Source organism: Branchiostoma lanceolatum, chromosome 14 (assembly GCF_035083965.1).
Source record: "Branchiostoma lanceolatum isolate klBraLanc5 chromosome 14, klBraLanc5.hap2, whole genome shotgun sequence".
Classification (NCBI taxonomy): Eukaryota; Metazoa; Chordata; class Leptocardii; order Amphioxiformes; family Branchiostomatidae; genus Branchiostoma; species Branchiostoma lanceolatum.
The window spans coordinates 16,162,679-16,190,553 of record NC_089735.1 but is presented as its reverse complement, the minus strand read 5'-3'; the positions used below and the strand labels follow the sequence as shown (position 1 = coordinate 16,190,553).

Here is a 27,875-nt window from a genome sequence, read left to right as displayed (position 1 = left end):
TAACACAGAAACTGTTATCCCATGAGTGGCATGACGATGTTTCAGAATGCCTCCCCTGTAACATTACGTGTGTTGTAATGCGGTAGATCGCATGGAAAAATGAAAAATCAAAACAGGTTCGTAGTCATTTCTTTATTTTCAGCAAAGGGTCAATGAATAAGGTTAATAACTGAATAATTTCGTCTGTTTTCTTTGTGCTAGTGTTTCTGACCAACAATACACCCCCTCGCCCATGGTGGTGCGGTCCAGCTGGGCATTTCGCATAATTGCACCAGCCGGATAATTGCACCAAAAACGCTGACATATGGGTGGTGCAGTTAAGCGGATTCTACTGTTTTTGAATCTCATTGACCATAATTATGCTAATCTTCTGTTGCCATAGTTTCCAGGTTGAGACAGTTTGGAATTTTTATGTGTTTATGTAGTTATGGGGGCCAATCCACCTTTCAAAAGTTCAGCAAGGCCACATTTAACACAACAAAGACAACATGACAACAACCGTTGGATATATTCGTTTTGTTTTATTTTTGCCCACTGATGGAAGGGCTAGAACAAGTAGTAAACTGGCTGATGGTGACATTTGTAGACATCATCCCTGCAGATAGTCATCAGGAAACACTTCAGGCATGGGCCCTCAGCTGGGCAGTTTACTGCAAGTAATTAAATAAGATGAGTAAGTACACACACTGGCTAATGATACTATGCAAGATGGAATGCTCAGACTACAACAATGGCAGTACAAAAGAAAAAAAAATCAACAAATGGCAGTCTCAGACTAGGAGAAACATGAAAAATAAATTTAAAAAAGGCTGGCATCTCCTAATGTTACCTATATCTACAAAGTAGAAAACATGCAAATACACTGCAGAAAGGGCCAAACATTACTAAGTTTTCAAACACATCTATCATGGCAGTTGTGTTGAAGTCTGATGCACACATCCCATGCACATCTCACCTTCAGGGTACCCATATAGACAATAACTCAACGTCCCTGAGTGTGTGTGAAGAGGGAGGGTATCGGGGAATACAGCAACCAGGGAGGGAAAATGGCAAGAGGAGATAGAAAAAGAAGATACCCATAGAAATGTTAAAACAATCAACCATCAATGAAAAGAGCAACATGTAAGAAGAGATAAGAAAATGACACACTCATATCACACAAAAGGTTGAAACTTGTAACAAAAAGACAAGGAAAAACATTGTAGGAACCATTTCTTGAAATCAATGTAAGGTGAAATAAGCCCTATACAAAAACTCATGTTGTTGTTGGCATGACGTTGGTGAAATGCCAACCTTAACTGTTATGCAACTTTCAGCCTTACATTTACAAACCAAGTCTTTACACATAGGCATATTTGTAGTGCATAATAAGCAATTGGGAGAAGTAATCTTTCTCCATTTGAATCAATATAGCTGAAATACACATCTCTTAAAAACTGAGATACACAATCGTCCAAAGCTGAAACAGTACTGTGCACTGTTTAGTCAGAGCAGTAATTCAGGGAGGTTATCTATTGTCAAACGCCATGCAAACTTGTCATGCAACTGACTGTTCTAAAATAACTCTCACATCATCATGGTAACAACTTCAGTCCCAACAACAATGAAAATGTTCCATTCAAAACATGCATGAACCATAGTGGATGTACATGTAGTTTTGCAGTGACCAAACAGCTAGGGTACGAGTGCAGAAGAATTGGTCAACTTTGTCCATTGCGTTTCCATAATTGGAACAAGGTGGACAAAGTTGTCTAGAAATACTTTGATTTCCTAAAGAATCCTATCTTCCATAAACTTGAGTAACTTGAAGACACTGGTGGACCCTTTTATTTCATACATATACCCTAGACACAATGTTAGCAACACCAGATTTTGAGCAGGACAGGCTTAAGGTAAAGGCATGCAGGTGAGAAACATCCATGCCCACCTGAGCTTCAGGCTGACAGGTGCATGAAACAAGACAAGGTCAGACAGGGACAAGGTCAGAGGTTAAAGGTTAATCTACTGATCATCAGTGTTTGGAGAGAGATATTTGAGACAACTGATTTCTGGATTGCACAGCCAAATTTTTCTATTGTGACAAGTATCTTTGGCAGTTTATTTTCTTTCATGACAATACAACTGTGCATGCATCTTTTGTTATGAACAATTTTCAGTTCTTTTCTGTAGCTTGGTCTTCAAACACTGATCATACAATACAGGTTAGTCACCAACAAGTACAGTAGAAAGTAACAGGACTGGTATACAATTTCTATGTGACACTATATATATGTCTGTGCAATTTCTACAGGTGTGTATAAAGTTATCTAATTCAGGCAGGAAGGGAGTAAAACATAAGGATCTGTAGTAAGTTATCATTAGGGGCTTAGGACAAGTTATTAGTTAAGAATTAGAGGCAAGTATGAAGGTGCATGCAGAACAAGAAAAACAGGGTAACGGTTATTGTCATGGTAGAAGACCACTGCCATCCTCATTACATCAAAATTTTTGGTTGTTTGGCAATGCATCTTTTCAAGATACATGTATATAGATAGATACATGTGAACAGGTTAAAACATACCAAAAGAGTAACACACTGCAATAGATCTCTGCAGTGTCATGACATACCTTCTTGCCAGCACCAACTTTAGTCTTCTTTACACCCCGAACCTTCTTCTGGCGGTTCTTCCTCTCCTTACGTTGTTTCCGAGAGGGCTTCTTCTTGTCATACAAACCATGCTAAAACAGGAAAAAAGACAATAAATTCATTAATCTTTGCACCAAAATCAGGCTGCAATGAATTCTGTAAGTTTTGACAGCATAAAGTGTTGTTTCAACCAGACATTAATGATTAAAGTCATTTCTGTTAACTGTGAGTTGGCAACAATGAATATTTCATCACTGACCAGCATTTCTTCCTTTCCCGAGCCTAAAAATTCTCCAGTACATTTGTATTTTCATCAATGACAATGAGTCAGTAGAGATATCTTGATTAATATACAATGTATATAAATAATAGTTTCTTAATACTGTAAATGTGTGATGTAGAGGTATTCTATTTCCATAATCTATTCTGAAACGAAACCAGAAAATTATTTTGTATCCCACATATCTCGAAATAACAAACAGAAACACCTACCCTTGCCAGCCTGTAGTTGGGTTCCATCTTCTTTGCGTAGTCCAAGGTATCATAGATCAGACCAAAGCCGGTTGTCTTGCCACCGCCAAACTGGGTGCGGAACCCGAAGACAAAGACGACGTCTGGTGTGGTTTTGTACATCTTGGCGAGCTTTTCGCGGATTTCTGTCTTGGGAATGGTGGCGCGCCCCGGATGCAGAACATCCACGACCTAAAAAACATGCAAGAGCACAAACGTCACTTTGATACTCAACACGCCAAAACTAAAATATCAAATTTCAAAATTCTCAAGTTACAAATTTCCCCAATAGATTGAAAGATTATTAGCCGTGGCCATTACAGAAGGGCGTTTTTGAAGGAAGGAGGAGGTGAAGCCTGATTGGTCAGGCCCGGTCAGGTGAGTAAACACACCAATCAGGCTGCAACTCCTTTCTTCAAATTGGCACACACAAGCTGTTTTTTTAATTGACTTGTGCTGTATCAGGCCCTGTTGTGGATTAACTTGGGGTTTCTGGAGTTGCTAAATCGCCCGCCGGCGCTGGTAGGTGAGTTTGGAAGTCAGGGAGAACAAGAATCGTGCCCGCCAACCAAAGAAAATGGCTGGACAAGCAAAAACTGGATCTGGCCTACGTAGCGTAGTGCCCTACGACTTCGAAGGCCTAGTATGTAGAATAAAACGATAAGAAAAAACTCCCTTCTGCAGTCTCCACTGCTAAAAAGTAGATGCTTTCTTTCAACTATACTTCTGCCATCTGTGCTATAATCAACATATTTCTTAAAACTTAAATACACAAATATAGCTATGTGCCACAAGTACATACCATCTGCTTCCGCTGCATCAAGCGGTTGGTGAGGAATTTCCTCGTTCTTACGGTGACGACACCCTCACTCTGTCAGAAGAAATAGTGCTCAGTTAGTCTTTATCAAATACATATCATGTGTAACAATTACTAGCATCTGATGATATATTGTGATGGTTGGTAATCTTTCCGTTTACATAATATTATTATGCATAATTAATTTGTATTCCAGGGAAATGACAATTCCTCTACTGAATCAAATAGGTGAAATTGTAATTCTCATGATCAAGTTTTGATACGTGGACAGGAACACAGTTTGTGCACGGCGAAACAGCATGTGGGAGCAAAGAGGTTGTGGTGAAAATGAGGTAACGTTATTTGTAATATTACAACTTGAGCACCCCCCTCCCCCTTGACGCTCTTTAAATGAATCAAAATCACTGGTTTTTCTCGCAGGTTTTCGTATTCAAAAATGCACGACTGCGGTGTAAAGTCGAGAAAGATCCACAAAACTTTCAATAACATTAATTAGACAATCGTTTGACGCGGTCACACTACAGATTTGTTCAACGTCCTAACATGCCTGCACCTAGATATTTGTCACTGGTCCAAAGATGTACACATTTTGGAAGCGTTTCTCAGCACTATATGTAGCTTTAATGGATAAAAAGTTGATTTCATACGACGTATCGAAAGTTTAAATATAAGTATATGCAATACAGATAACATGATGACAATGTTAACATTGAGATATTTCAGGATTTTGTTAGGCATTCTCACTCACCATTTTGCTTGATTTCGGGCCACAGGGAAAGAGAACGAAATCGAGGTTGAGAAGTCAGGCTAAACCTCGCGCGAACTGGCGAGACTTTGAGTTGCTTTCTTCAAAACGTACCGAAACAAAATAAACAAATGTGGCAATTTCTATACAATAAATGCAATATTCTTGTATTTGACAACATTCAAGAATTCAATATTTACTAAGTGTTTATATTTTTTTATAAGGATAATTATCTATTATTCATTTCTTCTTAAACAGTAAGATTTGGTCAGTCTGATGCGGTGTTTGACCCTATCTCGCAAGGTTCACCAAATTTGCCCCTATTTCTGTATCATGAGATTTAGGTCTGAAATTGCACAACCGCTTGAAATATCTTTTTAAGGTTCCGTGTGTGAAAACCAGTAGCTTTGCGTTCACGTTTTACATATCGACAAACCGCTTTTCCTTCCTGAACTTGGAAATCTTGTCTCTGCAATATCGCTAGCTGCCCCCCTCCCCTTGCCCCCTTCCATCACACAAAAGGAGCAAACTGTTTCCAGCAAAAACACTAACGTGTTCCAACATGCAGTTTGACCATGCTTGACGATGAGCACCGGGAACTGTCACCGGGACTCTGAGACGGGAGAACCGACCAAGAAGCGGCTGAGACAAACAAGTATCCTCGACAGCTTTTCGTTCCAGAGGAAAATCAGCAAGCGTGCGGAAGAGTCTCAGAATCTAGGTTGGTCCATGTTTACTAACAACTTGGTCTGTCAATGTGTTAATGTCTGATATGTTTTGACTGTGGGTAGCATTGATGATTTGTTGTTACGTGAACACCTGAAAATCATGTTAAGCATTACTGTGATACGAGATTTTTTTTTAGCAATACTAGTAGTAAGAAATACAACAAGAACACCTAAATTGGAACATGACCTTCCTACCTGGCCGAAAGGATCTACTCTACTCTACTCTACTCTACTCTAACATTTATATCCAAATGATGTTGTGCTTATGTTATATCACTGGAGGGCCTGCATTTCCTATCTCCATGCATTTATAGCCATACTGAGCTAGTGTGTTATGCCGAATGGTGATTATACCGACAATATATAGATACAGATACAAAGCTATTATAATTCACCGTTAGTTTTTTATTGCTCTAATTTAACATTAAGCATTGTCTGTGAATTATTCCTGAAGTGGAATTGGTTGCTTTCATACGTAGCACGTTTCTTGATATCCAGAGCTTTAACGCGTTATTGACAATTGTTTGTATTACTGATTCGCCTACCACATTGCCACAATGTAACTTAGTCACAGTGGAGTATCCAGGCATGTCAGTGTTCACAGCCTAGTTTTGTCAGACACCCTATGAATACAATGATCATGAAATGATTGAATGAACTCGATCCAGACAACTTTCGCTAGAACAAGTCAACTTACCATCAACAATTAAGCTTTGTCGGCCCTTCAGAATTTATGGCTTAATACCGTAAGCATTGCCGTCCCTCCCAAATTACTAGTACTAGTACAATGCTGTAAAGTGTTACCAGGATCCCCTGATGCAGACCCATAAGGTTCTCTGCATTTCCAGTTGAGGAAGCTATCCTGTCTGATTTGGCCAATGAAAAAGAAGAAGACATGTCTGACAACAGAGGTGAGGAGATGTCCCAACAGATGAGAGAGAGGGCTGCTGGTGCTGCTGAGAGGAGGAGGTTTGTTTGTTACCTTTGCCAAGAAGGTCATATGCTTACAGGTTAAACTTAAACTTTAAAGGAGCATTTGTGTGTATATTTGTCAAAATTTTGTGTGGCTGTCTATCTGGTAGCCGTGTGATAACTCAAGGAGCACTGGATGGATGGTTTGATATTTGGCATGTGGGTACAAGAAGGTCTTTTTTGTTTGTCATCACCATCATTGGTCGTCTGCGCAGCTGTGAGTTACGACCAGTTCCTTCTGTCGTTAGCCACTTGAACAATCTGCTCAGTGAGTTGTCCGTTGTTTGTTTGTTTGTGTGGGTGGATTTTGCATAACAGGTGAGCTACCTCATCCACTAGAGCTGTGTACCTAAACAAATTTTAGGTACACCTAAACAAATTTTAGGTACAGGTACAGGTACACGGGTTAATGTACAGGTCCGGACCTGAACCTGTACCTAAACTACTCTCACCTCTCAAATAAACGTACCAGTACGTTTATTTATTTTTGCCTAAACATCCGCCCGGTACTTTCTTATTTTAGACGGTACGTTTATTATTTTTTCAAAAGTTGGGATTTTGCTAACCAGAAATCCCTCTAAAATCGAAATTTTAGGTTTTTCTGCTCATATTTCCCCGGTATTTTTGCTAGTAATTCGCTATTTTTCGGCCTAGCGGCGTTGATTTCCCCACCGCTATCACCGGCGGCAGCCTTTGTGAAATCCTTGTGGCACTCGTAACACATCGGTCGATCTCGCTATGACGTTACAAAGTTAACGTTGTTATTGGGGGAAAATAAGACGCAACACTGACATTTCAAAATACAATTTTCATGTAAATAACTTTGACTCTCTCTGTTTACATCGTAAACCAAACTTGCGGCACGCTGATCAAAAAACGTGTCGAGTAGTAGACTTGCACAGGGAAGAATTCGATGACCGCTATCGGCAGCAGGGCGGAAGAATAATTCGTTCACAGAAGATACATTACACGTAAAAACAACAATTATAACTTAACTTCCCTTGTGAAATGTGTTTTGAGGCCGCAAAGTCTAAGAACGGCACAAAACGAGCGGTAAACAACAGCATGTTTTGCCATCGAAACATGGCGGCACCATCAGGCGTGGTGACAGTAAAACTAGCAGCATATTGCATAGTGCAGATTACGATCTTTCAAATGATACCGTAAATGCGTGGAAAATGTTATATTTTGCGGCAACGATAGAAACAGAATTCTATCTATATTTTAGGAGGGTTTGTATTTTAGAATAACCGTAAGATTTTCCAAATTTTGCGGTAAAGGGCCGTTTCTATTGTCAACATGTAATCGGTAATTTCTTCGTATGTGCGGCCTAAAACGCTGTGCTACTTTTACAGTCGAGCTCTGTTCAATATTGTGGGCTTAACCGCGGGTCATCATCATTTGAACAAGCGTACAGTTATTCTGTTCAATATCCATATACTTAATAGGTATGGTCCTCAGGCATAATTGAATACATGCAACCTACCTGCTATTATCTTATTTCGTGTGGACACAGTTTACCTCGATCATCAATTTTGAAATTTTCCGGGGGGTACTTTTATTCCAGGGGGTACTTATATTAGATTTTGAAGATTTTTCCGGGGGGTACTTATATTCCAGGGGGTACTTCTATTTGAGAGGTGAGAGTACTTGTTCGGAAAATGCTAGATTTTCAATAAGGACAAAAGCATGTTTAGAACTGGTAAAAACATAATATTTGATTGTGCTAGGCATTATTTTTATGAAAACACAGATGCAAATTTGACTCCAGCCATGCAAATGTGTTTTCTGTGCTTTAGAGTGGCTTTAGAGCACTGCCACGGTGATTTCATAGTAATTTTATCTGTCAAAGTGGCCATCCCCTGAGTCAGGTCCAGTACTGATACAGCAGGGTCAGGTATTTTGGACCTGTACTAGTACCTAATTGATTGTACCCGGTACATGTATCGGTACAGTGTACACAGCTCTATCATGCACTCTTCTGAACAGGTACATATATGACTTACTAGTCATAATACATACTCAAGTTAGTACTGAAGTACCCCCTGGAATATAAGTACCCCCCGGAAAAATCTTCAAAATCTAATATAAGTACCCCCTGAAATAAAAGTACCCCCCGGAAAATTTCAAAATTGACGATCGAGGTAAACTGTGTCCACACGAAATAAGATAATAGCAGGTAGGTTGCATGTTTTCAATTATGCCTGAGGACCATACCTATTAAGTATATGGATATTGAACAGAATAACTGTACGCTTGTTCAAATGATGATGATCTGCTTGCCACTTCGATAAAATAAAATAGTAATGTTGAAAATTTGGGCATAGGTTCCCCACTATGACCCCTAACCGGGGGCCACGGTGCTTCAAATTCAACAAGTGAAAATGTACATGATACAGTGTATAATATTATGCATTTTCTACTTGGAACTTGCAGCAAGTGATCAAGGAAAATTGTTGTACATGAATTTCATTATCTTTTATCATTACTGACATATGATCAAAATCATCAGATAGCTAAATTGTTCCTAATCATATTTTCTAAAGACATTACCCCCCCCCCCCCAAAATATGAACACCAAAAAAAGAGCAATGTCCATAAACTTTTGCTCCATAGCGTCGAGAACAAAGTTTTTGTGAGACGCTCGGATTTCGAGTTCCCGCGGTCAAGCCCACAATATTGAACAGAGCTCGACTGTAAAAGTAGCACAGCGTTTTAGGCCGCACATACGAAGAAATTACCGATACATGTTGACAATAAAAACGGCCCTTTACCGCAAAATTTGGAAAATCTTACGGTTATTCTAAAATACAAACCCTCCTAAAATATAGATAGAATTCTGTTTCTATCGTTGCCGCAAAATATAACATTTTCCACGTGTTTACGGTATCATTTGAAAGATCGTAATCTGCACTATGCAATATGCTGCTAGTTTTACTGTCACCACGCCTGATGGTGCGGCCATGTTTCGATGGCAAAACATGCTGTTGTTTACCGCTCGTTTTGTGCCGTTCTTAGACTTTGCGGCCTCAAAACACATTTCACAAGGGAAGTTAAGTTATAATTGTTGTTTTTACGTGTAATGTATCTTCTGTGAACAAATTATTCTTCCGCCCCACTGCCGATAGCGGTCATCGAATTCTTCCCTATGCAAGTCTACTACTCGACACGTTTTTTGATCAGCGTGCCGCAAGTTTGGTTTACGATGTAAACAGAGAGAGTCAAAGTTATTTACATGAAAATTGTATTTTGAAATGTCAGTGTTGCGTCTTATTTTCCCCCAATAACAACGTTAACTTTGTAACGTCATAGCGAGATCGACCGATATGTTACGAGTGCCACAAGGATTTCACAAAGGCTGCCGCCGGTGATAGCGGTGGGGAAATCAACGCCGCTAGGCCGAAAAATAGCGAATTACTAGCAAAAATACCGGGGAAATATGAGCTGAAAAACCTAAAATTTCGATTTTAGAGGGATTTCTGGTTAGCAAAATCCCAACTTTTGAAAAAATAATAAACGTACCGTCTAAAATAAGAAAGTACCGGGCGGATGTTTAGGCGAAAAAAAATAAACGTACCGGTACATTTATTTGAGAGGTGAGAGTATGCGAGCCTTAGCAAAGCTGCATTGCACTTGTTAACAAAAGAGCACCATGTCTCGTCCTCAGTGTGAGGTTGCCTGCTTTATTTACCTTTACACACTCAAGTCAAAACATTGCTGTCTCATTCATGAGTTTTTCTGTCCCATAGGCTTACATGTTATGATATGTGTTTGATAAGGGCGCGTTCGAAATGAAGCTATAGGAAACGCACCATGGTCATTCATTCTATGATGAGCACATTTACCCTTATTTTGCTAGATCATGTGAAAAAATTGCCAATACCAGTAGGCATACAATTTTTTTATGGCAATTAGAAACTGCAGTTAGCTACACCCCACCTATGCTACATGTAGGACACTTTCCAGCTGTAAGCGCATGACCGCATCGCTCAAAATGCACGCATGTGCACGTCAAACCCTGCGTGGGCCGGGGCTACCAAACTTTACCCGCTGATGTCATCAGTTACAAACAAGCTTTCATGAGTTTGACACAGATCAGTTGGGTTGGCTAAAAGGGAATTTCCCACCGATATAATCACACATTCATGTAGCTGTTAATTTTTTGGGTTGGGATTCTTTAAGGGTACCCACTCCGAGTAATACATGAATAAGATCTCTTGTTGATATGTATACTACTGTTGCTAATTCAAGAGTAGATCTTTTAAAAGCACATTTTTGTTTCTTGTACAGAAGTGCAAAATCACCCTGGTCTACTCCTCCTCACGATGATGAGTCACATGATGACCAGCCAGCCAATCAGAGCCCTTCAAGCCATCACCACAGGCATCACAAGTCACATGACTCTCCATCTAGTCATTCCAGCTCCTCACGACACGGCAGACATAAACCCAGTCCGTCGGGCGTGGTCAGGAGCAAGTATGTTGATGAAGACAAGCCTGGTACAAGTAGAGACACTACATCTACATCTCACCATGGAAGGAGAGACCATAAACACAAAAGAAGAAGTAGATCTGACAGTAGTCCAGAACACGGAGGTCCAAATTCGCCCATAGTTATTCCTGATTCGCCCACGACTATTCCAGAGTCTCCTGTCCTAAGTGAACCACCTATGGACTCCCCTGCCTCACCCTCCAACCAGAGTGACACCCTGGTATATGAAGACTCAGAGCCAGTGTTTTCTAAGTAAGTCCCACCACTGTGAGTGAATGATGAAAGGGATTGCATTCGTCATTTTGTTTTTTGACGTTACTCAGCTGACTGCCCTGTGTATGAGAGAGCTTCAAGTTTAAGCCACAATCGTTAAAGCTCTGCATGTAAAACAACCCAACACACTTATCGAGAAGAGTAAGTTGTATGGGTGACCTGGTGTGCTTGGCTAAAACATGCAAGCCATTAGGCATTAGCAAAGCTGCATTGCAGTACTAGCTAACAAAAAAGTGTCATGCTTCGTTCTCAGTCCGAGGTTCGACCGCTTTATTTATATTTATTTACATGATCAATGAAATAGTGATTCTTATCTTGCAAAAGAATTGTCATAACAGATGTATTTGAAGCAAAATATGGCACTTATGTGTGTATTTTTGTTCTCCAGTCCAGATGTGTTATCCCAGAGAGATCCTTCTCAGCCCAGCTGGTTTGGGACACCGATATCTGCCTTGAACAGAACCCCGGCCTGTAGCAGTTCCCTCCCCTCCCTCAAACCTGACAGTCACCATACTGTACTATTCAGGGTAAGACTTCTATTGATTATATAAAGCTGTGTACCTACTAGTAAACACTGGTACAGGTACACAGGTTAGGTACATGTCCAGATCTGTATGGTGCCTGTACCTGAACTAGATGTACTTGTTCAAATAATGGTGGATTTTCAAGGGTAATAGCATGTTTGAACTGAAAACAACATAGTATAGTATTAATTTTGCCAGACACAAGCCTATTACATGGCATCTATAATCAGTGTTCTCACCTGGATTTTTTCACAGCGTAGGGGCATCTTTGCATGGCAAAGCCACATGGCAAGCGCTACAGGTGTGAGGATGAGGGCTGCAGGCAGGAATAATGTAGGGGGGTCCGGGGCATCCTCCCCCTAGAAATATTTAACTTTAAAACTCTCAAAGACACTATTTCCTGCATTTTGAGGGCTTAAGTTTGTGAAATAAAGCCAAAGTTCTTTACCTTTGCATCAAAACAACAGAAAATCCCCCTTACGCTGGTTGAAACCGGCAACGTAGGGGCCAAAATCACAGCATATAGGGGATCCAAATCACAGCGTAGGGCCCCCTACGCTCAAATGCCCCGGCGAGAACAGTGATAATGACCACCTCGTCAGTGAGCTATGAGGTATCATTTTTAGATCTTTTAGAATAAAGATGAAAATTTGACTCAGGCCTTCCAAACATGTTTTTCCTATGCTGCAGTATAGTATAGATGTGGCTTCAGTGCACTGCCACCCAGACGGCAATTTCATGGTAAATATATCTGTCAAAGTTGCCATCCCCTGACCTGTCATCCCAGCCAGGCTTTCTGTCAGCAGTCTAGGACAGTAACTGTAGTTTTGACCCGTACCCAATTGTACCAGTACACTGTACCAGTACTGGTACTAGTATACAGCTCTATGAATCAAGCTGCTGTTCTGAAATATGATAGCTACATTTTGCTTCACAGAATGTTCATAGTGACAGTGTAAGAGTGAAAAGGAAGTGCATTAAACAAAAACATCAGTCATACTTCTGACAATCATGTAATGTTGATATTTGCCTAGACCTAAAGTAAAGCTAAGTATTTCAGGCACCTTTTTTATTGTACTCAACTGTACTTTTTATTTTCATAGCCCCACCTTCGACCAGGCGACCCCCCACGGCCATTCCCAGACAAATACAGAGATGTATGGGACGACGCCCATGTGCGTATGCCCTGCTCAGATGAGAACTTATACCCTGTACAAGACCAGGTGAGTGTTTGTTGTTGTAATATGAATATCAAGACAGATTGTTTTTCACTTTCCCAGCATTGAGTGAGGTCCTTATAGTGATACCATTGTTTTGATAGAATCAAGTTTTATCTTTGTAAGCTGTCATACTGCTGGTCCGGGACTGTATGTACATGTAGAACTTAGTATAGATCTGAATAAAAAAAAAACATACAATGTAGTCTCGCCAGTCAATCAACAAGAATGAAAGTTTGTCTTACTCTCAGTTGTGCAATACATATAAGCATATGTTTCTCATTTATCCATTGAAATTATTTATCTCAAATTTACAAAACACATACACAGTCATCGTAAAATGTACACAAAAATCTAGTCTAAATCTAAGATCTTTAAAAATAGAACGAAAACATCTGCAGGTGTCTACAAAAGCTTCATAAGTGTCAGCAGTAATACAAATAGATGTACATATATGTAGTCCACTGACTGTGTTGTAGCAGTTTGTGACATTGTGTTCTCTCCAATCAGGATGGCAGTAAGACTGTGAAGAGTCGCTGGGAGGTGGTGCAGTCAGCTCTGCTGGGGAATATACAGAACTCCTTGGACCTGGAGGTATGTCTTACATCTAGCATGATGCTGATGTTCATTACCAACTAAAAAAAAAACACATTTCAATGCAAAGTGAGCCAAAAAATGAGAAAATTTAATGTCCTCAGACATTAAGATGTAACAGCAGCAATCTGTATTCGATATTCAAATTTCCGAGACAGCGGCGCACTCATGATCGCCTCACCCTAAACTTTGAATGCCCATTGGATACAAGTAGAAACCCGTGTGGTTACCCAAAACGTCATCCGGTCTGGAACACCTGTATCAAATGTTATTACAGCCTAGGTATGACATGAATTTATGTACGGTACTGGTTTGCTTTTCGGTATTGGAGCAAGACTTGTAATTACTGTGTAATGAGGATACCCGCATTTACATTGAATTATGTCCTTTTTTTATGTGTCTTTTTTGCAGGAGGCAATCTTGACATATAACTCCAGATATGCCAACAGATGGGACTTCAGAGGTTTACACTCATTCTTTACAGAGGTATGTCGTCACAATTCTATGGATTTGAGTAACTAATCCAAACTACATGTACATGTAAGAAAGCAGTTCTACATGTACCAGGGTTATGGTGCAAAGATAGACTTTTGCACTCAGAAGTTTGGTATGACACAAGGCAAATTATTGGCTTCCACTGAAAACTGCACATAAAATGCCATTTAGAAATATTGCTCTGTAACATAATTATTTGTTGTATTCATTATGTTTTGACAGTATCTAGATGATGATGAAGCTAGAAGTTTCTTCAAAGTGACCCTGCCTGCTATGGTGAAGTTGGCACTCAGACTACCTGAGATTGTCACTCAGGTGAGAAAGACATTCTGTATTCATATAGCATTACTTTTATTGTAACTGTTGTTGTTGTTGTTGTTGAACTTGTAGTGCCTAGTGCCACATAGGTCAGCAAGTTTGCTCACTGTTTCTGTAGTAGGGTACTAAGTTTATTTTCACAGGAAGGGGTTACTAGCCCTTTCCCTTGAAAGGCACCCAGAGCATTTTATGAGGCTTGAAAACTGGAAATATTCTAGTTGCTGTAATCTTTATGAAATTGACATTTAATGCCACTGTTTACCACATTTGTATGCATATTTCTTATCAAAAGTGCTCAAAAGTGGCACAAAAATAAACTACATGGTGATCCTTTAGTTTCACGCACCTAGTGTAAAAAGACCATAGCCCCATCCACCGCCGTCAAGACGTAGAAATGCAAATTTAATTAAAACATAAAAATGCAAATATTTGATGGACATGCAGTCACTCTCTCATTGGTTGAACCGCTAATTGTGATGGACAGTCAGGATCAGTCTATTAGGGCTTGGATTTTTTATCAGTTCTCACCACACAACGACATCGTATCTTTGCTCCTTTAATGTCGACATGTAATGGTATTGTGTTATTGAAATTTTCTATGTGTAGGAATGACTAGAGATTGGAGTTTTTTATTCAAGTTTCAAGCCTCATAAAATGCTCTGGATGCCTTTAATGTGCTTGAGGCACCTTCTTGAATAGGTTCAGCCCCAACTAAGATGCCCTTCATAAGATTTGAAGGGGGGGGGGTCTTCCAGTTGCCGAATAATTTGCTCAGCTGTGAGGCTTCTACATTTTGTACCTGTTGAGCTACAGGGACATCCCTCAGTTCTCTTGTACTGCCATATACTGTAAATGCATTTAAGTTTGTGTGGTTTTTATTTTGCATTAGGGAAAAAATGGAGTGTTCGCGGAGGTTTAAAGTTCACGTTTAAAACAATAGTAGCGCTACAGTCATATAGGTTTGGCAAAAAGTTTCGCGTACCGCGAACATAAAACCACCACGAACATTTCTGCATTTTACAGTATATATACGTACTAGTATATATTTTCCATTGTGGAGATAGCAATTGCTCATAGTTATTAGATTTCGCCAAAAATAGTTACTCAAGCAACTGGATTTTATCCAATTGCTTGAGTAACTATTTTGAGTAACTTGAGTAACATAAAGCCGACGGCCCTGTGTATGAGGGAGCTTCAGTAACTACTATAACTATTGGATAAAATCCAGTTGCTTGAGTAACTATTTTTGACATATATTACCTGGATGTCTAACCTTCATTAACGTTATTAGACTTCATACAACTTTTTGTAGACTTTACTTTATGTCAATTTTTATCTAACCCTTTTCTGTGTGCAGAGCCAAGCATAGTTATCACTCAGGCTCTTAGATGCATTGTCTAACTCTTAGCTTATGTCTCTTTGTGACTGCAGAGCCCCCCACTACTGAAGAAGCAGATGAGACACAGCATCACCCTGTCCCAGCTCCAGGTGGCCTCGCTTCTAGCCAACGCCTTCTTCTGTACCTTCCCAAGGAGAAATGCCTACCAGAGGAACTCAGAGTACTCCTCTTTTCCTAGCATCAACTTTAATGAGTAAGTACTGCTAGCATTAAACTTCATGTTTTTAAAGAAGTTTACACTGTGTAAAGCATAATGTAAATGCATTTAAGTTCGCGTTCAGTATGGGAAAAAATGTTTGCAGTGGTTTTAAATTCGCAAACATAAAACCACCAAGAAGATATCTGCATTTAAAGTATCCCCATAGCGCAAGTGCTAATGCAACCCCGCTGCTTGGCCATAATGGATCAAATTCCTTGGATCTGTGGGCCTGCGTTCAATCCTTCATCATTTTGGATGGTAACGTAAAGCCGATGGCCCTGTGTATGAGGGAGCTTCAGGTGTAAGCCTCAAGCATCAAACCTCTGCACGTAAAAGAACCCAACACACTTATCAAGAAGAGTAGGAATGACCTGGTGTGCTTGGCTAAAACACGAGCCATGGCAAAGTCACATTGCACTTACTACTAGCTACTTGAAAAAGCATTCTGCTTAACCTCAATTGGCGATGACTGCTTTACCTTAAAGAAGTTCTAAGTAATTGTACTATATGAGTTTTCCACGTACATTGTACATATAGCTGTGTCATCCACTTACTAGTAGTGAGTAACATGTACATTGCTTTTCTTTGCCAGTCTGTTTAAAGGTGGGAAACATGGGGTGGATAGAAGACGTGCAGAGAAACTCAAGACACTGGTGCACTACTTCAAGAGAGTCACCATTAGAAGTAAGGAGGTTGTGTACTTTTCAGTGCTGTACGATTGGAAAATATGTATTTGAAACTGTCTAAGTTGGGCAGGGAGAAGGTTAGAAATGTAGCTGTGATGTTGTTGTGTTGGTATTTGAAAGTAGATAAAGGCTTTGATTGATTGATTGATTGATTGATTGATTGATTGATTGATTGATTGATTGATTGATTGATTGATTGATTAATAGCCTAATCTCGTAAAAAGTTTCCGTCTTTCATTTGTTGGCACCTGGGAAACTTTGACTTACTCTATCCTCCCAGTGCCCAGTGGAACGTTGACGTTTCGTAGGCAGTCCTTCCCCAAAATGCCTGTGTGGAAGACATGTAAGGACCCACTGTCCAGGCTCCATGTCTCAGCTGAGGGGACGATAGAGGAGGATGGTACAGGGATGTTACAGGTAGGTGATCCAGAATACAGCTGTTGTCTTAAAGAGGGATCCAACAGAGGCAAGGGTAACTTCTGGTTCTGCAGATGATATTTTTCCTAGAATCAACAAATATAATTGTATTGGCATCTTGACATTGTCCCATAGAGACACATACTTGAGTTAAGGGTCTGCACCATTCCCTTTGTGTCCCCTAATGGATCTGCATGGGGGGAAACTATTCAGTTACTGGAGTATGAATGGTTTATCTCCTTGTAATCTGTAAACACAATTTCTTGAAATTTGCCTAATTTTGTAGTTATGAAAATCTGGTCTTATAGAAAATAACACCCATCCCGCTTCTTGGGTTGAGATGCATTTTTGCTGGACATAGCAAGAAAGACTTTATGAGAGACCAGCCAATCTTTTTTCAACCCTAAGTATGAATCAGATATACGTGTACATGTACGGCATGTTTAACTTTTTAACAAGTGTAAAGAGGGTGTAAACATGTCTGTCTATAATTTTATGTCACAAAATTTGTGTTAGGACTTAAAATGTGGAAAGACTCTACCGTATTTCTTCTAATAAAGGACGCACTTTTTTGACATTTCAACCTTCAAGATGAGGCTTCAGGTCAAAGCCAAAGTCGGGTGCGCACTTTATTTAGGTTTTCTCTCGAGAAAAGTCGCGATGTAAGTCAGGAAGTCACCGATTATTACCCCAGCAGGTTAGCCCCGTCACTTCGCCGACAAGCAACGATAATTTATGCATGTTCTGTTCTTATTCATGTTCTTATGTTTACTAGATAACGATGCTACATCATACGTATATTTTTGAAAAGGTATTCTAGATATAAAAATAATTGATTTAGCGATATTAAATATCAAATTATGAGACACCAAATAACGCTGGGTGTTTTCAACCGCGCGACTATTTCAGTGTGTCGGGCCGGCCATAATTTCGTACCCCACGCCGCTTGTACTACGCCGCTTGCGACGTCAATAATTTCCTAACCACCCACACGGCTGCAAATATGGGCACATCGTGCGTATCTGTAGATATTATTTATCAAAAACGTAATAGCTAGAATCTGAAATGTTCCAGAGTTCGCTTCAGCGGGAGTTTTGTTTTTGATTTGACGGATAAAACGTGAAAACCCACGCCGCTTTCGGCACACTTCCGGGTTCATTGATCGCTAAAATTACGCAAAAGCCACCATCAATCCGCAAATAAATGTATGCTTTCCCGAAAACATCTTTTGGTTTTGCATTTTCTTCACCATAATGTTGCTATGTAGTCGATAAAACCGCGTTTTTATTGCGTTTTCATGTGTAACCTTTCAGACAAAGAAAAAACTTGGACCGCGATTCTGCTGCCCCATGATGCACTTTTCCCGCCTTTAGCTGCAGCAGTAACCAATCAGAGACGCGCAATGCGATCATGTGATGAGGATTACGTAACACGCGAAATGCATCTTGGGGCAGCAGAATTTAAACAATATGGCGGCGGGCAACGGCGAAATGAAATGATTTGTCAATGCAATGCTGTATTTTGCGGCATAAATGCCGAGAGACGAACTTTTATTTTATCTCAAAATGCGTTTTACACGTTTGTCTTTGACTAGCCCGGTAGAAATCAAGCGGATCGTCGTCTGGGCCTTCAATATCAAGGAAGTTTGTCAGATATCCTGGCGCGAGGTTCTCAGCGTGACGTTTAAACTTCAAAACTTTTTACTCAAAATTTGAGCGGAGTAGAGGGTAAAGTGTTGACCCCAAATAATGGTAATGTTTTCCCGAAAATTCCTTGAAAATGGAACGATTAAGAAAGACACCAGGACTTCATAGCGTGCCGAATATCGGGGCGTGGTCACATCTTGGAGACACGCGCCGAGCGACAGCGGCAGATCGGGGGTGCGCACTTTATTAAGGTTTTTCTGTGAAGTATCTCAGCTGGCGTGATTGGGGTTGCGGTGAAGCCCAAATCGGGGGTGCGCACTTTATTTGGGGTGCGTCCTTTATTAGAAGAAATACGGTAAGGATTAAGGAAAAGCTGATTTACTTTATGATAAAGCATCATTCTCTATAAAATAGAGTATCATTATAAAGTTCTTACTGCATCAAAGATATGGTAAGTAGTCACTAATGCGACAGACTTAACTGTATAGCATCCAAACATCCAAATTCTGTAATTGTTTCAAATTTAAGTGACCAGTTTAACATGTTGTCTTACAGGTTGATTTTGCCAATAAGGTGATTGGAGGAGGTGTTCTAGGATTAGGATTAGTGCAGGAGGAGATCAGGTTCCTAATCTGTCCAGAGATGATCCTCTCCAGACTGTTTACCGAGACACTAGAGCCAGACGAGTGCTTGGTCATCATTGGTGAGTTGATGGAAATTTGTTTTTGCATAACTATCCACAAGACATATTACATTTTTTTTTATTAGTAGAAGTTTGATCGATCTTTCTGATGGAATCAAATTAATATTACCAAATTGTCGACGGTCTTCATCACAGGCCTTCCTGGATATGAAATGAGTGGGACAAAATTCAGTATGTTACACTTTGTTCAGGCTTTTAGCTACGATTTATGGACGTGTCATCCAAAAATGGGGGAGGGGGGAGTGGGAATCAATGGCCTCTATGGTAGTATGGATTAACAATTACCTGGTAGCTTTGCATGTCAATCAATTTTCATATGCCAACACCCGGAGAATTCCTCTGACCAACTCTTTTTGACAATCACAGAAAATATTACATAATAGTATTATTTTGTTCAATCCAGTTGTTTAAAGTCATTCAGTCATTCACTATTCATCTGTTGTTTCCCATCTTGCTAGGGTTAAACGTGCTTGCACGTAGATGTAATGGCTTGATTGCATACTGCCAACTGCCTCTGTCCTTTGGGTAGCTTTAACACTGTGAGTTGGGGAGGAAAAAGTCTTCCCTCATGTAACATACATTTATGACCCTTGGGCTTGTTTTGTGGCAGGTGCTGAGCAGTACAGCTGTTACAAGGGGTATTCAGATACCTACAAGTGGGCAGGTGACTACCAGGACCAGACAACCAGGTGCAACTTCCAACTTGCTTCTTCATTGATTGTATTGAGAAGAAATGACTCTGAATTTAGCAGTCATCATGATACTTTGATATGGACCTGTCAAAGTAACTATTAGTAAATCAAAAGGATTTCCATATGAATACTCTCAGATGAAATTACAAGATGAGTACCTAGTTTCAGTTAGGGACCTCCCTCGGATAGGGTGTTAAATGGAGGTTCCGTGTTTGAGGAGAGCCACACCTCGAGCACATTAAATAACCCACTACACTTATCAAAAAGAGAAGGGGTCCTTCCCGTTGTGAGGGGATCAAATATATCTGTCAGGATATGCAACTTGTACTCTTCGGTACAAACATGGTGTGTTCTGCCAAGATGCAGTTTACCAGGTATGCAATACAAACCAAAAGCAAACAAAAGGCAAAGTTTGCTTTTTTCTGGTGCATTTCAGAGACACGTGGGGTCGTAGGTGTACAGAGGTGGTGGCCATTGATGCCCTGAAGTACAGGACCTACACAGAACAGTGTAACCCTGGCATGGTGAAGAGAGAGCTGGATAAGGTCAGGAGATGCTTGTATTCCCTGTAAACATTATCACAATGGAATTTTTTCAGAAAATAAACGATATTCAAATTAAGTCTATACCACTGGACAAATGTTCGAGAATTACACTCACTCACTCCGTTGAGCTCGGAATCATCTCATAACCAGCTGTTGCCATAACACTCTGTCGTCCATTGAGAATTACATACATTTCAAATGCCATCCAACATTTTTTATCTGTGAAAATGAATGATAAAAAGAATATTTTCACTGATGAATGCAAGATGGCATTTTAAAAGTCTGTAATTCTCAAACATTTGTCCAATGGTTTAGACTCAATCTAGATATTATTATTATTTCGTCTTGGATGACTAGTCTTCATTAAGGTATCAGAAGTACAACGTTGCTCTGCTACAGATATTCGTTCCTTACACTAACAGATGCATTTATTCAATTGAATCTTTAGTAGCGATACTCCTAGAACAATGTTTTTTTCTTGTTTTTAGGACTTTCCTTGTGATTTTTCTTGACTGAAATTTTGACCTGCCAATGTTCTTCCTTTTTGTTTCAGGCATTTTGTGGTTTCCATAGATCAGATGTGTTGCCTATCAAGCTGTCAGCCATAGCAACAGGCAACTGGGGGTGTGGAGCTTTTGGAGGTGACTCCAGAATAAAGGGTAAGTTAGACTGTTGGTAGATGTAGTTAGTTCAGTTTAAGTCTTTCCCGCACCAGGTGGTGCCTAGGGCGGTGCCCATCTCCGTTTTAGTAGCCCTTGGGCCACAAAACTTTATGCAATCACTACAGCAGGGGCCTAGTCCAATGATAGTGGTGTGTGTTTAACTACCATAATGATTATACCATGATACTCTTTCTGTAATAACGAGTGCTAAGCAAAGAAAGCAGTATGTACCGTTTTAAAGTCTTTGGTATACACGTTTTAGGCAAAACAAACAGTGTCCTAACTGAAGTAGGTGAGGCGAACACTCTACCCTCTAGGCCATTGCACTGGTGCTAGTAGATGTAGTATGTGGTGTGAAGATAATTCTGATTAACCAGGATATCCCCTTGGACTTTGGATGGGTAAATCATTAACAGTCACCCACTTCTCATTTGGTGCAACATTCTTATCCACTCTAGATAGTGAAAAAGAGACACTGTGTGAATGTGAGATACAGAAAACAATTGTCTTGTTCTTAAATTTGATGCAAACGTTCCAAACTTCACATCATCTCTTGAGCTTTTTTCAGTCAGATTATCTTCAACATTTCTTTCCCTAAGGCCATGTTGATCGGGTTATATGGATGACATCCCCACATGCATCAATTTTCAACCGTTTCCCAAACTGTAATTTGTTCGAAGCAGCTGCAAAATGAGCAACTGCATGTACAATGCATATGTTGTACATTGCAACAAAACATCGAAAAAGGGATAACAATGTTGTAGAATGCCAAAGTTAATTCTAAAGTCAAAGAACAATATGCGAACAAAATTAAAGAGTCTATTTGTCTGTATACCATACTCTGACATTTGTTCCACCTTCTTGACAACTTCGTATGAAACTTTTCAAGGCTCCTTTATTTTGCACGCTCACATGACGGTCTCATCAGTTTTGGGTTACCAAGAGGATGTCATCCATTTGTTTTTTCAAAGAGTTCTTTGACATATAAGGCAATCTTGAATCATATTCTGTGTTGTTTTAGGTCTGATCCAGATGATGGCAGCGGCTGTAGCTAAGAGAGACCTGGTGTACTTCACCTTTGGAAATGCACAACTAGCAGAGGACCTGTACAAGATGCACGAATTTGCAGAAGCAAACAGTCTTACTGTTGGTAAATAACACATCCTAACTTCCTTGATTGTGAAAAACATTCTTGTCCACAATAAACTTGTTAGTGTTGCAGAAAAGGCTACCACAATCTCACAGACAAAGTTCTGAAAAAAAGTTTACATGTAATTTCCAACACAAAAATTGGAGTCACCCAAATTTTGAACTGTCACACTCAAGGAATGAGCAATCCACCACTTGTGCTATCATTTGGGTAAGTGATTTTTACCAAAAAGTGAACACAGACAAACTTTCAACCTTATCTAAAAAGTTTTGGCTTTTGGAGACTAAAAACAAGAACAATAGATTGAGGTAAAAAAGGTGAAAGTAATTGTAACGGTAGTCCTATAGCCTTTTTTGAGGCCGTAGGGGCAGTGGGTTGTTATCCATTGTTTCAGAGTCCAATCCTCTCCTTCCACCTCTTTTTACCTCCCCAACCAAAGTCAGGTACCCATTTTTACACCTTGGTGGAGGGAGTAAAGTCATGCTAAGTGCCTTTCCCAAGGGCACAGCATCGGTGGCACGTCCTGGGGATTCGACCTTTGGATGCTGGGCCAAGCATCCTAATCATAATGGCAACACAATACCACGATTGTTTTCACCTTTAACAATTATAGTACACCAATATGGTATTTGTTGTGTTTCTAGGTGACCTATGGAATGTGATCCAGTCCTACAACAGGACCTGTGCCAAGACTTCAAGAAAACCTGCTGTGGAACTCTTCAACTACATCTACCAGATGTACTCGGACTTCCAGGACTCCACTGATGAGGAAGGAGCAGGCCAGAACTGGGAGGAGGGGGCAGAGGGCAAAGGGCATGGGTCACAGATCAAGGGTTGGGGGTCAGATGAGGAAGGGGCAGATGGGAGAACAGAGAGGAAAGAGTCTCTAGATTATAAAGCTATGACACCATAAAGATGGCAAGTAGCTCTGATGTCTTATGATCACTGACAGAGATGTGTTGCTGGTTCCATATTGGAAAGATTAAAATGAGGATCCATGAAGTGTATATTTTGACTCATGACGCAGTGACCTAATTTTTAAAACATGATGATTAATTTGATGAAGCACACATAGTTGTATTTAGATTTATCCTACATTGAAATCAAAAGCATTGTGGCATACATATCTTGTAAAGGACATGATGGCAATATCGTATGTCAAAACTTTTGCCACAATTTTTTTTCTCAACAGTTATATACTGACATAGTGGTTAACTTCATTATATACTTCCCAAAGGAAGTATGTTGTAGTGTATATTGTACCATAAAGTACCATGAATATTATTTTTCTTCGTTATAGAGAATACCCGCGAATTGTAATTGACCATAGGAAAGTCTCTGTATTTTCTTGATCTCAATTAAGTTTCATACTGAATTATTATGTTGGATTTTTGGAACATTTGAATCAATTGTGCTTGTGGTATTATCACTTTAAAGAAAGTGAAGCCATAGTTTTAAGGTATGACACATTTTGCCATTATTTGAATTTAAAGAAATTAAAATTATTTGCGGGGGCCGGGGGGGGGGGGGGCTTTATGTCTCCTTGTCCATCTGATAAATCAAAGTCTGATAAATGAATAAATGAAGTGGAACATAGGTAAAGATTTAGTGGAAAGACATCATTTGACATTTCATTTCTAAGTTAACTTCCTGTAGAAACACCTTTTATCATAATCCTTCAGCTAAAACAATAACGTCTAAAAAACTCTTCGATTAAACCTTGGTATTAGTCTTGACTGTGTTGTTCATCACTGTGTTGTCCTTTTTAGAACCTTCAATTTCATGGGTGGACAAAGGTTGTGTTTTAACCACAGAACACAGTGTAACAAACAAACAAGTCTTTATTTGTTGGAATTAGCTCATATCAAAGTGCTTTTAACATGGATGATGCCTGCTTTAAAGACCAATATGTAACATTTGGCCGTTCAAAAAAAAAAAAAATGTGTTCGGCTGTGTACACAACATCACGCCTTCAGTCAGAGCAAAACATCAAACTCTGTAGGCAACCCAGCCAGAGATAATATCATTCAGTTTAATACAGACATGTACAATGATTATGAGTATTGTCATATCATGAACAAAATACTACTGGGCTCATGAGGGCCGGCTCAATGCTGCCCCTTTGCGGCAATATGAGTCTGCAAGTTTCGGAGGTGATATTTTTTTTTTTTTGAGAACAGGCGAAAATCAATGCGCGCGCGGATGCCATCCATAAAATTAAGATGGTGTGGCCTAAGTAATAGTCCACGTGTAACACGAGTTAACTTATCGAGGTGTTGAAGATACGGGGAGTGGATTGATCTATATATCACTGGATTCTTCACGTCCAATGCCATCTAAACAAATCAAAATACGTGTAATAAAAAAAAAATACACAAAACGTGTCGCCAGCGTTCTTTGATATTTTGCGATGCTGTTTCGGGAAGGGCTTGGGATATGTCATCAACAAGAATAAAACCAGAAATTACATGTAAAGAAGCTCATACATTGTGTGAGTCAATTGGTAGCGACTTCACAGTGGACCTCCTGGTCTATTAGACCGATCCCAAAGCCGCGCCCCCAAGTTCGATTTCGAACACCTCCGTCAAAAACAGGGTTTGACGGACCAAATATGGCCGCCGCGCGCGGCTAGGTTGAAAATAATGCCACTGACTTCGGTTTAGCTTTTGTGGCACTGAAACCCTTTCAGAGCGGGCCAAATAAGAATGCTATGTCTTCTTTGTTGAAGGCTGTATCCACCGGGTAGAGTTGTTTAAGGAGGGGGTAGATGTAGTTGCGGTGAGAGCGTAATGTTTTCGGTCAATAATGATTGTTAAAGTGGTATGCGCCGCATAGCTTTCCCTTGTCGGTGGGCATCAGCGCCCAGTTTCTGACAAGCAGCCGATGCACATGTAAAACAGGCTGGTAAACCGCACTTGTAATGTCCTTGGTGTTTATTCCTTGTTGATATGTAATACTAAAACCCAATGAGAGTGTGTATGATATGTGTACAGACGAATATTAATCTAAACTGAATGGTTCTTGAACAATCTATTTTGTCTGTATTTGAAGTCTCGCCAAATTGTTACAAATGCCTTGCCCTCAAAACGATCATACAGCAAAATATAGATTGTTCAAGAACCATTCTATTTAGATTAATATGCTTCTGTACACATACACGCATCATAGCAATATTTCACTCCTATACCTGTGGACATATAATCATCATATGCTAATAAGAGACAGCTTGTCTAGCTATAATGAGAAAAGACTGCAGCTTTTCCTAACTATGCTGAGAAAAGGTTGTACAAGCGCATTGGTAAATGATACAGATTCAGATTTCAAATTTATGACATTTGAAAGTTAGGTGGAAGTGATCAGTTTTAAAACTCATGCAAGATGCAAATTAGGTGATTTCCTTCTAATGATTTTGGCTACTTTTTTTAATTTCTTTCTTATTTTCACACAGACAATGGACACTACGACGCCTGAGCACTATTCCCAGAACAGTTCCGTCCAGTACAGTTTAGGAGTTGAGGTGCTGCAGCAGTACATGAAGTGGGAGGAGGGCGACACAGTTTTGGACGCGGGGTGTGGCACTGGTGAAATCTGCAAGTACATCTTGCAACAGCCAGAGGTCGCTTCTGTGGTGGGCTTTGATGCGTCACCTGACTTCGTCAGGTAATTTCTGATTTTTGCAATGTCCATATGTTATTTGCTTGTTAAATATCAGGATGTAAAGCTAACTGTACAAAGGGGTCGAAAATTCCGTTTCAATGCTGCTGACTTTTGTTGAACTTTGGCATTTTGATAGATGAGTAATGCAAGTTTGTGGATGGGATTTTTGGCGATGCCACCGTCGCCATGGCAATGGCTGTTTTTCCATTGCCAATCTTGTTATCATTATTTGTTTCTGCAGCTATGCCATGGCCAGTCAGCACAACTCCTCCCCAAACGTTCTCTACCACGTAGCTGATGTTTCTGACGCATCCACCCTCAAGCCAGGGTGGCAAAGCGCTTTCAGCAAGGCAGTCTCTTTTTTGGTGCTACACTGGGTCCAGGACAAGGCTGCTGCACTGAAAGCGCTTCATTCTTGCCTGAAGCCTAGTGGAGAAATCTTGATGACCTTCTGCCCTGACAAAGATAAGTTCGTCCAAACTAACTTCCAGATGGCAGCGCATCCCAAGTGGCAGATCTACTTGAAAGATTTCGTGCACAACGTGTTTCCGTGGCCTTCCAGTGATCTCGTGAACCAACGCAGTCGCCTTCTTGAAGATTGCGGTTATCAGGTCATCGCCTATCATCTCAAAGAACACCAGCAACCGTACGAGTCTAAGGAAGATTTGAGGGAAGGTCTCCGCGCAATTAACCCGCACCTTCGCTACATTCCTCAAGACAAGCACGAGGAGTTCTTGGATGAGTAGAAAAGATGGCACGAGAAACCACCTTCATATCTGGAGATTACAACATGACCAATGGATTTACAGTTGTTTATGCTCGAAAGTTGTGAACATTTTTCACACTGGTTAGCGAGAACATGGGGTAAAAGGCCAAAGAACTACATGTTCTCACTGATATCTTTCCAATCCATTCTGTATCCTCTCGTAGTACGAGGATGAAGGCTGCAATCAGTAAAGCAGTTAGCAGTAAAACTTGAGTTGTATAGTTATATTCGCACATTGTCATTGTCCCTGACACGAACCTGTCGGACAATTTCGATACATTGATGAACTTATACTGCTGGGAGAAAACGCAATTTGTAAGTTTAAGTATGGGACGACTCGTATCGATATAGTCACACTGTTGAAATCTAAACGCTCTTTAAGAAACATATGAATAGCTGTGGATTATTGTATATCAGTAGGGTAGCTTGCAATGTCAACAGTCACTAGTTGTACCTGTACTTTAGGCACAGAATGAACAATAAAGTTTTGATTAAAAAAAGGAACCTTCTGACTTTTTTTTACCTTCGCCAACAACTGTTTTTAGTTACCTGTGATCAAATTGATTTACAATGCTTGTGCGTATTTGAACAAAAGGTACTCATCAGCCCTTTTCGTTGGAAATCCTGACAGCGCCACCTATCATGCAGTGCCCTAAGCAAGGTACAGTAAAAATGAAAACAACAACAACCACCGTCGTCATGGCAATGTTTTTTTCATTGCCAATGTTATTTCATTTATGTTTGGTATTTCAAGATAGCTTAAGTGAATCTGAATCAATGATTGACATAGTAAGGTTTTATTATGCATAACAGGAGGTAATATGTATATCTTATGAAACTATATAAATCCACTGCGTTTCCAAAATCTATCCAGTTGCTAGAGTAACTGTTTTATTGCTGCATATCTTATTACCTGGATGTCCAACCGTCATCGACATTCCATGATAGGCTTTTCAAACATGTGGCATATGTCAGTGGGATATCGATAAATATCATTTAAGCAAATGAAGACTTAATTTGAATGATTGATTGATGAGAAAATG

General features: G+C 40.0%; 3 protein-coding genes across 5 annotated transcripts; 2 read left to right on the top strand and 1 right to left on the bottom strand.

Moving 5' to 3' along the window:
- Positions 1-501: 501 nt before the first annotated feature.
- On the bottom strand, positions 502-4,828 carry LOC136448922 (small ribosomal subunit protein eS24-like). Of its 3 annotated transcripts, XM_066448631.1 has the most exons (6): positions 4,702-4,828; positions 3,939-4,007; positions 3,119-3,328; positions 2,608-2,718; positions 956-991; positions 502-650 (listed from the first exon to the last, which is right to left on the bottom strand). In XM_066448631.1, exons 1-5 carry the CDS (start codon positions 4,702-4,704, stop codon positions 983-985), a joined length of 402 nt encoding a protein of 133 aa, XP_066304728.1. In that variant the 5' UTR covers positions 4,705-4,828; the 3' UTR covers positions 502-650; positions 956-982. The 3 variants fall into 3 exon arrangements, with proteins under 3 accessions (XP_066304728.1, XP_066304729.1, XP_066304730.1); XM_066448632.1 differs by lacking the exon at positions 956-991 and having other exon boundaries at positions 4,702-4,827; XM_066448633.1 differs by lacking the exons at positions 502-650; positions 956-991 and adding an exon at positions 2,091-2,100.
- Positions 4,829-4,969: 141 nt separating this feature from the next.
- Positions 4,970-24,145, top strand: LOC136448920 (poly(ADP-ribose) glycohydrolase-like). The gene is made up of 17 exons (XM_066448628.1): positions 4,970-5,419; positions 6,275-6,395; positions 10,689-11,141; positions 11,551-11,689; positions 12,790-12,909; positions 13,414-13,497; positions 13,909-13,983; positions 14,215-14,307; positions 15,742-15,902; positions 16,501-16,592; positions 16,875-17,011; positions 19,213-19,360; positions 19,971-20,049; positions 20,489-20,597; positions 21,151-21,256; positions 22,281-22,409; positions 23,054-24,145. Exons 1-17 carry the CDS (start codon positions 5,284-5,286, stop codon positions 23,320-23,322), a joined length of 2,451 nt encoding a protein of 816 aa, XP_066304725.1. The 5' UTR covers positions 4,970-5,283; the 3' UTR covers positions 23,323-24,145.
- Positions 24,146-25,344: 1,199 nt separating this feature from the next.
- On the top strand, positions 25,345-27,336 carry LOC136448921 (juvenile hormone acid O-methyltransferase-like). Its single transcript, XM_066448629.1, has 2 exons — positions 25,345-26,069; positions 26,308-27,336. Exons 1-2 carry the CDS (start codon positions 25,813-25,815, stop codon positions 26,810-26,812), a joined length of 762 nt encoding a protein of 253 aa, XP_066304726.1. The 5' UTR covers positions 25,345-25,812; the 3' UTR covers positions 26,813-27,336.
- Positions 27,337-27,875: the final 539 nt, after the last annotated feature.

Bases quoted from the DNA above. Each gene is read 5' to 3' on its own strand.
- LOC136448922 (XM_066448631.1), bottom strand. The intron at 3,329-3,938 runs GTATGTACTTGT...CATGTTTTTTAG, and splicing joins TGATGCAGCGGAAGCAGATG to GTCGTGGATGTTCTGCATCC. The intron at 2,719-3,118 runs GTAGGTGTTTCT...TTCCTGTTTTAG, and splicing joins CCAACTACAGGCTGGCAAGG to CATGGTTTGTATGACAAGAA.
- LOC136448921 (XM_066448629.1), top strand. From the start codon at position 25,813: ATGATTTTGGCTACTTTTTTTAATTTCTTTCTTATTTTCACACAGACA. The intron at 26,070-26,307 runs GTAATTTCTGAT...TTGTTTCTGCAG, and splicing joins GCGTCACCTGACTTCGTCAG to CTATGCCATGGCCAGTCAGC.
- LOC136448920 (XM_066448628.1), top strand. From the start codon at position 5,284: ATGAGCACCGGGAACTGTCACCGGGACTCTGAGACGGGAGAACCGACC. The intron at 12,910-13,413 runs GTGAGTGTTTGT...CTCTCCAATCAG, and splicing joins TATACCCTGTACAAGACCAG to GATGGCAGTAAGACTGTGAA. The intron at 13,984-14,214 runs GTATGTCGTCAC...ATGTTTTGACAG, and splicing joins TACACTCATTCTTTACAGAG to TATCTAGATGATGATGAAGC.